Source organism: Protopterus annectens, chromosome 8.part0, assembly GCF_019279795.1.
Source record: "Protopterus annectens isolate FY-2018-M chromosome 8.part0, PAN1.0, whole genome shotgun sequence".
Classification (NCBI taxonomy): Eukaryota; Metazoa; Chordata; order Ceratodontiformes; family Protopteridae; genus Protopterus; species Protopterus annectens.
The window spans coordinates 68,396,901-68,409,133 of record NC_056741.1 but is presented as its reverse complement, the minus strand read 5'-3'; the positions used below and the strand labels follow the sequence as shown (position 1 = coordinate 68,409,133).

General features: G+C 38.9%; 1 protein-coding gene across 1 annotated transcript; it reads left to right on the top strand.

Annotated features, from left to right (window-relative positions):
• Positions 1 to 1,230: 1,230 nt before the first annotated feature.
• LOC122808142 (taste receptor type 2 member 143-like) lies at positions 1,231 to 2,133 on the top strand. The gene has a single exon (XM_044079112.1). The coding sequence runs from the start codon at positions 1,231 to 1,233 to the stop codon at positions 2,131 to 2,133; it is 903 nt and encodes a 300-aa protein (XP_043935047.1).
• The last annotated feature ends 10,100 nt before the right edge of the window (positions 2,134 to 12,233 follow it).

Below are 12,233 nucleotides of genomic sequence, written 5' to 3'. Positions count from 1 at the left end.
ATATAGCTGCATATCTCACACCAGCACCACCCCTTTAAGAAAGATGGACTTAAAAAATTGCATCTGGAAGGGTGTTTACCTATGTTCCCTTGCTCCAATTTCTGTGCTGAGTACACTGCCCTAGTAAATAGGCTCCATTGTTTATAATGGCTTATTAAGGAACCTGCAGAGCCTCGTGTGATTTTTTTTTCAGTTTTAAAAACATTTGAGTAAATGTTCATTACATTATTCCATTTCTAGATACTGTTATGTTTCATTCTTGTAGCGTTTTTATCCTGAACCTTACCTGTTCATTACATTATTCCATATTCTAGATACTGTTATGTTTCATTCTTGTAGCGTTTTTATCCTGCACCTTACCTGTCACACAAATACCATTCCTTTCTACATCTGCTTGACTGACACCTATTTTATTGTAGAAAAAGTAATGAAAAAACAAAAAAAAAAACACTACAAATGCCTTTGTACAGACAGAACTATAGCATTTATAACACCAAGTAAAACTAAACAACATTTGAAAATGGCTATGTTAATAAACCAGAGGTAAAGTATCATTGGAAGATATCAGAGTCGAATTTAAATTTTGTGTTTGGTGATGAGGGGTCTTCCAGCAGCTGTAAGGTGTTGACTTCACCAACCTATATTTGAATACAAATGTGAAAATATGACTTATTATGTCTTACTTTAGCATCCTGCTGCTTTAAACAGAAAAGAAAACATTAAAATACCCTCATTTGCATGTTGTCATCCTTAACGTGACTTTTGCTAGGTAGGGGGAGAGAGTTGGTGAGAGAGAAAGAGACAAACATGAAACAAGAGGCAGGTAAACAGATGTACAGATATGGAGACAAGCATGTAGCTTGATAATGTGTTTCATTTTAAAATATGAACAGCTCAGTGTTTAAATCTATATGGCATACATCTTGCATTTATACAATGCTTATATAGAAAACAAAAAGTGATCCAAAGAGACAGCGGACCAGAAGAGTTTATTACTGGATCAGTGGCAGTAAACACGATACTCACCAAGTGCATTGGTGCATGTCCCAGGTAAACACGATACTCACCAAGTGCACTGGTGCATATCCCATCACTGCAGCTGTGACAAAGACATGAAACTTGTAGGAAGAACAAAGAACTGATACACTCTCAAGTCGCATTTGGAATATGTGTTCTTGTTTGTGCTAAGATTGTTAACACTGCTGGAAACAAATAAGTTTTTCCCAAATTATGACAACAGCACTGGTTATTTCAATGACTCTGATGGCCTTTCTTGGGCTCCCTGGAAATATTTTTATTATCAGCACAGCCATTCATGACTATCACAAATCTGGAGATTTTCCACCGAAGAACTTGATCTTGATAAGTGTAGCAGCTTCAAACATTTTCTTCCAGTCTGCATTGTATGTCATGTGCTTGGTGATGGTGCTTGGCACTTTCTGCTACACCATGAAATACTCCATTTTCTTTACTCAGTTCACTGCCTGCATGAACACATGGCTCACAGCTTGGCTTTGTGTTTTTTACTGGGTTAAGATCACCAACAGCTCTACGTGGTTTGTCACCAGTCTGAAGCATCATATTGTGCAAATAGTTCCCTTCATACTTCTTCTGACAGTAGCAGGAAGTGGCATTTTAAGTAGCATCATATTATTTAATGAAACACCCTTTGATCAGGCAAACCAAACTATGATTCTTAGCATGGGAAACTGTACCATTAATAACAGGCTGTTCCAGTTTATGATGAGCTGCTTTGTGGTTTATGTCGTTATTACCTGTGTCGTACCTTTTGCACTCATGGTCAGCAGCAGTTTTCTCATCATCCTCACCCTCTGCCAACACGCTAGCAGGATGAAGACAAGCTTGGATGGCATCAGCAGTTCTCGCTTTGATGTTCATGTCCGGGTTGCCAAAATGATCGTCAGCCTCATATTCAGCTACATTGGTTTTCTGGTCTTCATCTTTTTATCCATATTCCACCAGGAGCTCGCTCAGGAATCCTCCTTTTACATATTTGCTTTCTTCTTACTGGACTATCCCACGGTCAGCTCCTTCTTGATCATTTATGGCAGCCCCAGGCTGTGGAAATCATGTGCCGTGGCATGTCATACCAAAAGAAGGACCTCAGAATAGTCTTGATTACATGCAAGGTACTGGTGTGCTGCCTGCCTTACCTGCTACATTAATATGACTGAATATGAATGCAACATGCATTTTTTTCTTAGTGATATTAATACAAAATCAAACTCTGTTTATCTCATTCCAATACCAAAATGCATTTTACTTTGTAGTTTCATAGGCTAGTGCTAGGATAACTGCCCTTGTGGGCTATTTGAAGCCTAACCATTTACCCAATGTAAGAATCAAACCCTGCACCTTGTGCCTGTAAGGTAAACACCTTAACCATTATGACACCCTCCCACCTTAAGTTTGTAAATTAGTACCGGCCTAACTGCCCTTGTGGGACATTCAAAGCCTAGCCAATTATGCCATGTGAAAATCAAACCTTGCACCTTGGGCCTATGAGGTGAACACCTTAACCACTATGCCAACCTCCCATAACTTATTGCTGTTTATTAATTCTAAATTAGAATAGAATACCTTACTGAGATGTAAGTGCTATGTTTCTGGAAAAGTGAATTTTCTTAAAACATTTGTGTTTGTTGCATGCCATATTAAGTTAAACAAAAAGAAAAAAAGCATGGTTTGGCTTTAATGAAGTGCAGCTAACTTATAATGATTTACTAACTGGTGTGTTTCAAAAGATTTAATTCCATAAATCTTGAAGTGGAGATGATCATGCTTACTTTATATTCTGATTGGATGACACAACTCATAAGGTAAAGGTTTATTAGTCATCTGTCATTTTACAGACATAGGTATATACATTTGGACTACTGTACTGATTAAAGGGTTACCTTCACTTCCCCTAAAGCTCATTTGACTGACATTCATTTGACTGAGACCAAATGACTGACACTTCACTTCCCCTAAAGTTCACTTCCCTGACAGTTCATTTGACTGACAATTAGTACTGACAGTGTGTAGAGCACTGTAATGCAAGTTAAAGGATTATGTTCTTTTCCCCACTGTAGTGTGACCCTGGAGTTAGTATATATAGTTAGGGGGTTGTGGGGGGGGGGGGCGCCGCCTCCCACCTAGTTTGGTTTTTCTGAACAATATAAAACCAAAACAGAGAATATAAAATCAAACTACACCCCCCAGTGTGGGGGGTATTCCCCTCACACCCCCTCTAACTATATATACTAACTCCAGGGTCACAGTACAGTGGGGAAAAGGACATATTTATTTTACTTGCCTTACAGTGCTCTACACACTGTCAGTACTAATTGTCAGTCAAATGAACTGTCAGACCAGTGAACTTTAGGGGAAGTGAAGTGTCAGTCATTTGGTCTCAGTCAAATGATTGTCCGTCAAATGAACTTTCAGGGAAGTGAAGGTAACCCTGATAAAAAATATATTTTAAGATAAATTCTTACTCAAAATCTGTCCTGTACTCCATAAATATGTGAACTGTTGGGAACACCAGGTCACCTAAGGAGCAGACGCTCTACCTGTGAATTCTAAGTGCTGGGTATCACGCAAGAACATCTAGATCCCAACATGCTTTGCTTCAGGTGTTGTTCCCTTACATATAAATTAGTTTATTTAACTAAGCATATGCATTGGTTAGGTTACCATTTTTCTGGTTAAAAAAAAATGGTTTACTTTTGTTGAAGACACTCACACACACACACACACACACAAACACACACACACACACACACACACACACACACACACACACACACACACACACACACACACACACACACACACACACGCACACACGCTAGCTGTTTATCAGGAACATGTAAAGAAAATGAAACAACTCAGATATGCCTGATCCCTGAGTGGATATGGAAGGAGTGATTGTAGAATTAAATTCTGTGTAATTTATAGCACACAGAAAGAGTCAACAATACAATGACTGGTACTGCAAACCTAAGCAAGACAGTACTGTATAATGGAGGAAATAGCAATAAAATGGTAGATGAAGGCAGGTTGCAAATGTATGGTGAAGCAAATTAAAGCAGCTGTAGCAGAGGGGAAGCCAGAAAAATAACATCAGGAGTAGGTGTCAGGGACTAGCAAGACTGCACACTGATATAGGGAAAGAGAGAGGGCAATGGATGAAAACGATGAAGGGTGAAGGTGAAGTAACCTAGGAGTCTGCAGAAGCATAATGTCGAATGGCAAATGAGTTACATTTCCCAAGTGAGCCCCAATAGGTCTAAATGACCTACCTTTTACTTAGTCCTTTGCTGGGTAAAGGTGGTGGTCTGTAAATCTGGATAAAGAGATTTAAGTGTCATCATCTCTTGCCACACTCATAGTGCCTAATACCCAAGCAAGTGACCCCATATTTTAATGGTCCCAGATCACATGTAGACACAAGATTTGGATTAATGTGCTGTTGTTGTAAGGCAATGCAGTGATTAAGGAAATAAACTGGAGACAATAGCTTGAGTCATTCACACACACACACACACACACACACACACACACACACACACACACACACACACACACACACACACACCTACCTGTGGCTTGCATGACCCTTTACAAGTCACACAGACATTTAGTGTCTTTATCATTTTATTAAATGGGTTAAGTGAACTGGTCCTTTCTAGACCTTTTTCAGCCATGACCCAGGTCACAAGGACAGTTTTATCTGTAAAATAGTCACACTGCGTAATTAAGCAGCAAGTCTTTGGGAAACAGGAGTAAACTGGACTATCCCAAGGAAATGGCTGCAAACCATTGACACATACATTTTCTGGAGGACAGAGCTGAACCTTTAAAGCCAGAAACATCAGTCACTGAGTCTTTGTGCTGTCCTATTGAATCCACCGAGTGACTTTGCTCCTTTATTTCCTAGGATGAGTGGAAAAAGGTACATCTAGTCATGGTATGTTTACACATTTACAAGAACAGGACAGGAAGGAAGCCAAACCCCAAGAAGCATCTACAGTACTGATGGTTTAAATCCATTCAAGCTGGGCTGCAAATGGGTTTTACAGGGGGAATAACTTAGCTGGACACAGACCAGGAAAAACGTCAGCATATATGAAAGGAAATATGTTAGACACCTGAGAGGCTATAACGGTACAGCTGCACAGGTGTGTTGGTTTCAGAAGAGTAAACTGCAATGCCAAAAAAGCATTAAATAAAAAAATGAAGGTTTCATTTAATGATGTAACTATTTTTTAAAAGAATCACTCTGCATTTCTGTGCCAGTTCGCCCAGTTCAGACTATGTGCTCAAATTCATCTTGACACAGACCATTTAAACTGCCTTCAGCAAACCTAGGGCACGGGTAAAACTACCTGTCAATCATTCCTCAAACCTAGGGCATGGGTAAAACTACCTGTCAATCAATCATCCTCATTTCCCATAGACAAATCTATTCTGAACCAGTGAAGCTCAGTCTGGGAACTTCTTTTTGATTTCAGGCTAATTCACCTATCCCTACTGAAAAAAGTTATAATTTATGCTATCCACATTTTACTTGTTATAATCTTTCATGAAGCAAAGTATCACAATTTTTACACATGGACTAAAACATGCAGTTAGTGAAAAAAAAAAACCTCTCTTTTTACATACAAAAACATGATCTTCGGATCTAAACAATGGCAGTGAACACAGCCATGAAGTTCTATGAATAAATGTCTGGATTCCTAGTCCATTCAGAAGAATCTGTCAAACTACTGAACTTGAGCTGTACAGTCCCTTGTAACAGTGTAAAGCAACATTTACCAGCACTTTCACACCAGGACTTTAGCGCAGTGTTTCTGTTCTGTTGTTTTACAAATTCAGACATAACTAATGCAGGGGCTTGTAAAAGAATTCTTTGTTTGTATAAGTCATGGACTTTCTGTACAGTGTGATTTAGTCATTGTTCAAGGTCAAAGTTCAGAATGAAAACAATACTTTAATTGTTCAAGGTCAAAGTTCAGAATGAAAACAATACTTTAATTGTTCAAGGTCAAAGTTCAGAATGAAAACAATACTTTAATTGTTCAAGGTCAAAGTTCAGAATGAAAACATACTTTAATGGGTTTATCATCAATGCAATATTTTGCTTTTTAATCATGTTTCATCACTTGGAAGTTTCCCTGTAGGAAAGTATGCTGTGCTCTGCTGGTCTGAAGAATCATTCAGTGATGAGGGATGGAAGCACTACACAAAACATTCAACAGGTGAATCCTGCAATTCATGAAATACAAGTTTTGGACAATAACTGCAAGGTTGCTGCTATCCACCCCTATGCAAACCTATGTGTTGACTGCACATGTACCTAAGCCAACACAAAACAGAAGATAAAAGCAGGGGAGGGACACATTTTCTTCTGAAGATATGCCCACTCTTTTGACTGCTCAGTTTCCTTCAAACTTTGTTGCTCTTCTGAATAAGTTAGTATTCATCAGAAATATAGGTTACCTTATTAAAGTAAATGGCAAAAAACTCAGATGACAGTTGTACAACCTGAAATATTTCAGATTATTATTTTGCCAATATTATTTTCTTTAAAATGTTTCCCCTAATAATACTTTTTGTTATTTTGGAATTTTGAAATTAACTCATTAACACCTATGTGGTATGAAATAGCAACTCTAGCAGCCTGCCTACGTCTTGCATTCCAGACCATTGTCTGAAAAATAAAAAGTATAAGATACACAAATATAAATATTTTGTGAACAATAAAAGCTATTAAAATTGTACAAATAGCAATGTTGTCAGTAGAAAGTGGTCTTTCCAGTGATAATAGTGCATTCATAGTCTTTCCATAAATACTGTGATATAATATAATGCACACAAATCCCAAGCTATTATAGAATTTCAATAAGTTGTTTATTAACATTGAAATTTGACATTAAAAGTTTGAAAAGTGTATTAATTAAAAAATACTTTTTATTAAATTATACATGTTTTACTTATGAAATGGACAAATGTTCAAATGTTAGTTTACAGTTCACTGGTTTTATGCTTAGTTTATTATGCCTACGTTGTACCTTATACATTTTATATATCTACATATTTATATATTTTAAGTGTATATTTGTTATTATTAGAAGTGATATGAGGTTTTTAGTAGTTATATTAATAAGGTTTCTATTGACTGTATTTAAGTGAATGGACTTCCTTTTTACTTAAGTTGGTGCTTTTAGAAGGAAGGTAATTCTAGTTATTTATTTAATTAACAAAGCCTTTTGATAGGTTTTTAACTATTTAAAAGGGAAATGAGGTATTTTGTAGCTATCTAATGAAGTTCTGCTGTTTGAAATAAAGGAACAAAGGCACTTATCTCATACGGTCGTGTCCGTGGTTGTCTTTCCTGGATTTGTGATCTTGTTTTTTGATTTTTATTTTTTAGTAGTTCAAATTATATTGTTTGTAAACTTTCACAAACAAATTTTCATATCATGAAAACTATACATGGAAATTATCAACAAGGACAAAGGAGACCTTCAGAAACTGGATTCAGCCTAGTCTGACTTAGTCAAAGGAGGGTCATGTTTACTGAATCTGGTGGACTTCTATGAAAAGGTCACTAAAGTGATGGATGAGGAGAAAACAGTGCATAGACCTGGCTAAGGCATTTGGTACAATACCCCACTCGGGTGTGCATTGTCAACAGACTTACAGAACTAGTTATAAACCCCTTTATAACATGCTGGATAGCCATCTGGCTCACTGATAGGACCCAGGATGTTAACCTCATTGAGGCCTCCTCCACTATGAGACCAGTCATCAGTAGAGTCCCCTAGGGTTCTGTGCTAGGCCCATTCCCCTTTGGCATCTACTTCTTGGATAACAAAGTTAATGTCAAAGGCCTCTGGCTTACCGAGTTCACAAATTATTGCAAACTGGGACCAGCCATTGAATCACCCCCAAGATGAGAACACTCTTCAAGATGGTCTAATATAGACAAATGTTTGATGCCAAAGCCATGGCTTAAAACCCAATACCAAGAAATAGTCTAATGGTGGTCTAATATTTGTTAAATGGTTACATGTCATCTTTTCACTATTGTGAATAGAATTAGTGTGGTCAGTAGATTCAGCTCTCTCACTCTTTCTTTAGCTTACTGTCTAATAAAGTAGATCCATGTACAATACCTGAACAGAACCACGTTTGTACACCATGGGATATCTTTTAGGTTCTTTCCTATAGCTCTACCTCCCTACAACAAGTAGTATAACAAAAACATATAAGTGAAGCAAATTGATAGATTTAAAAGAGTGTCAGTGGCACAATAGGTAGCAAATATTCCCTTGTTGCAGAAAGCTGTGGGTTCTATTCCCACACCAGGTAGATGGATTGCTAAAACTGCAATGTACCATAAGGACTGTGCTACTCTCCTGAGTGTGTTGTCCTTCAGACTTTCTCAAAAGGAGTAGAGGCAGTTCCTATAAGCCCTGGTCAAATTTCTCCTAGATGTATAAATACCACCTAGGATCTTCCTGAAAAGGAGTACCAACCCTGGTAGGACTAACTCAGTCAACAAAGAATAAATAAATAAAACTTTTTACTGACATGGCAGAGAGTAGCCTAAGTGTGAATGTCATTTGATACATTGTATTCATCAGCATTATGAGATTCCTGGATTTTTAAACACAAACTCCCTGGCCCAGATTGTCAATACACCACAAAAGGGGTGCACTCTTATTGGATCTGGTCCTCACTAATATGGGAGAGTGCTGCACACCCCCCTAGTGTAATGTCTTCTCTGGTAAGGAGGTCAGACCACAAACTTGGACCCCCAGCTAAACCAGGAATATTTACAAAATATTCTAAGGCTAACCTCCTGCTATTAAGTGAGAACCTGGCAAAATTTCAAGTCCCCATAAACCCTGATAAGACTGCTGCCTATGCAGAACTGTTCACAGAAACCCTAAGCAAGCATGTTAATAGCTGCATGGAGGCAGCTGTACCCACCATGAAGAAGTACAGAACTAACTCAAAAAACAAGCCACCCTAGCGGAATCACAACATGAAAAGAATGTATAACAAATGGAAGAAAACCATGGAAAAAATAGGAGGTGCAGCACCCATCCAGATAAAATCACTCTCAACAAAGTAAACAAACAACCCAGAGGACAAATAAAGTTTACCAAAGCCAAATTTTGGCCTCACAGGCCAATGACAAGCACAAGGCATTCTTTAGCTATGTTCACAACCTCAAAGACAATACACAATTGTGTGCACACCTCATTGTAAATAGAGCCACCTATACTGAGCCAAAATATATAGCAAACCTACTGGCAAACAAATTCAGCCCCAACTTTACTCCCTCTCCCCCTCAACCTTCCCTCAGGAAATGCCATCAAATATAACTCCCCCAGCTATCACTAGGGAACAGGTCCTTAATGGTCTCTCTAAATCCAAGAACACTGCATCATTGGGCCCAGACAGTATCCCAGGCCTTCTAAATAGCCTGAAACCTGATCTATCAGGCCATCTGGAATTGCTTCATGCATGGAGAACAGCAACAGTCTTCCCTCTGCACAAAGATGGGCCATCTACAGACCCTGGAAACTACAGATCTATAAGTCTCACTAGTCTCATATGCAAAACCATAGAAAGAATCATCATGGAAATGATCAATAATGACATAGGAAACCTCCAGACAATGGATCCAACCCAGTCTGGTTTCATCAGGCAGGTCATGCCTTCTCAACCTGCTGGACTTCTTTGAGAAGGTCATTAAAGCAATGGATGATGGCAAAATGGTTCACACTACCTACCCTGATCTGACCAAGCCATTTGATACAAAAACTCACTTGGGCATTGTTGACAGACTTAAGAGGTTAGATACAAACCCTTATGTCACCAAATAGATAGCCAGCTGACTCACAGACAGGGCCCAGAAAGTTAGAATTGAGGAGTCTACCTCTACAAAGAAGCCAGTCACAAGTGGAGTCCTTCAGGAATCATTCCTGGGACCGGTCCTTTTTGGCATTTACTTCTCTGAAGGCAAGGCCACTGTCAATGGTCTTTGGCTGACTAAAATTGCAGATGATTGCAAATTAGGAGCTGTCATTGAATCTCACACTGACACAAATGTTCTCCAGGAGGGGCTGACACAGACAAATGGCTGGTGTCAGAGCTATGGACTAAAGCTAAATGTCAAGAAATGCATAATAGTATCCTTCAATAAATCATCCATCCCAGGTAACTATCATATTAACAACACACTCCTTAGAGTTGACCCAGTAGTCAGGGACTTGGAGACACACACAGACAGTAATTTAGCCTTTGACCATCCCATGTCTGCAGTGATGAGGAAATCATTCTATGTTGCGCAACTTATAAACAAAGGTATGGCATCTAAGTCCAAGGAAGTCATTGTTCCACTGTATTCAGCATTCATCGGACCTATCATTGAGTACAATACCCCCTTTGGAATGTACCTAACCAGGCATATCCAACTACTGGAACATCCACAGGGGTTCTTCACTAAAAGAATACAGGGCATAAGTAATATGTTTTATTCTGACCATCTTAAGGCCCTATCCCTATATTCTGTCTCCTACAGACTGTTTTTATTTTATTATTTTTTTATTTTTACATTTGTTTAGTGGGGAAGTCCATCTGAGCATGTGCCCTTTTTCAGTGGAGGCCTGGGGAGAAAAGCTCCAAGTAATACATTAGCATAAAACCAAATCAACAGATCAGACAAGTATTAAATCTGAATTATATCAACACATTTTTTTTTGTGGTATTACAGCTGTAAAAAAGCTGCACAAGTATCATTTGCAATACATACAGTGAACTTGTTAATATTTGTTAACATGGAGGTACAGTTAGCTAATATTAGTTTAGAGAAAGGCCATATTCAGATATAAAGAGGGTTTAGAAAGTGAGTTAGTATTTAGGGTGTGGCCTATCCTTGGGAATGCAGGGGCAGAGACAGGAGTTTGCTAGGTAATTTTTCAGGAATGATTTGAATTGTTTTGATGAGGTAGTGGAGACTAGAGTAGTAGGTAGGGTGTCCCATAGGTTGGAAGTATAGCTGGAGAAAAGGCCTTCTCCAGCTGAGTTTTTTGCTCTAGTAACTTGTAGTAGATTTTATTGCCTGAGTGGAGGGATCTAGGAGCAGAGTATGGCTGGATTAGATCTCTGAGGGGTAGGGTTTTGTTTGGGTGGTGTAGAATTTGATGGGCTATGCTTAACTGGTTAAAGTGTAGGAGTTGCAGGAGTTCAAGCCAACCAAGCTGTTTGAGGGACTGGCAGTGATGTGACCTATATGGTGATTTAGTGGCAAATTTAGCTATTTTATTGTAGCAGGCTTCAGGTTTGTTAAGGTCTGATTTACGAAGGTTGATAAGAATAGGGGATGCATATAGAAGTGCAGACAGCAGGTGGATCCTGGCCACGGTGATTCTTGTAGTAGTTGTTAGAAACTTGGCATTTCTGTATAGAAGGCTGAGCTTCTTGTGGACTTTTTTGATGGTTTTATCTATATGGAGGTCAAATTTTAGATTGTTAGTTCCTATCCCAAGTAGTTTGGTATGGGCAGTTGGAGTTATAATGCTTTTGTTTTTAGAGTAAATGTTGAAGGTTGGGGGATTGCAGTCTTAGTGGGGCAGAAGAGTAAGAGGTTAGTTTTGTTGGGGTTTAGTATCAGCTGGGAGTTGGTTATCCAGGTTTCCACTGATAAGAAGGTGTCTTGGGTAAGGATTTGGACGATTTTAAGGGATGGGGCTGTGCAGATCAGGGTTGAGTCATCAGCATATTGAATTATGGTGGCATGGGAGGTTGCAGAGTGTAGCTGGTTGGTAAAGAGTGAGAATAGGAGGGGTCCAAGGATGGAGCCTTGAGGGACCCCTATAGTGACTGGGAGAGGGGAGATTGTTGAGGGGAGATCTATGCCTAGCATTCAAGCCATTGTCAGACCCCACTCTGATGGACCTCTTGCATGTTTACAACACAAACAGCACCCGAATTAAACATTCTAAGGACTTAAATTTTGCCTGTGATATAAATAGGACCTGCTGGACAGACAGGCATCTATTCCAGAGAATATCCCTTCTTGAGAACAGGGCCCCATCTATGTGAAGCAGAGTTCCTCTCTAACCTAATTCAAGTGTAACTTGGACTCTTGGATGGGGTACAGGAAATTCATCCCTGGTTTGGTATCTATGTCTCTAATGGACACATAC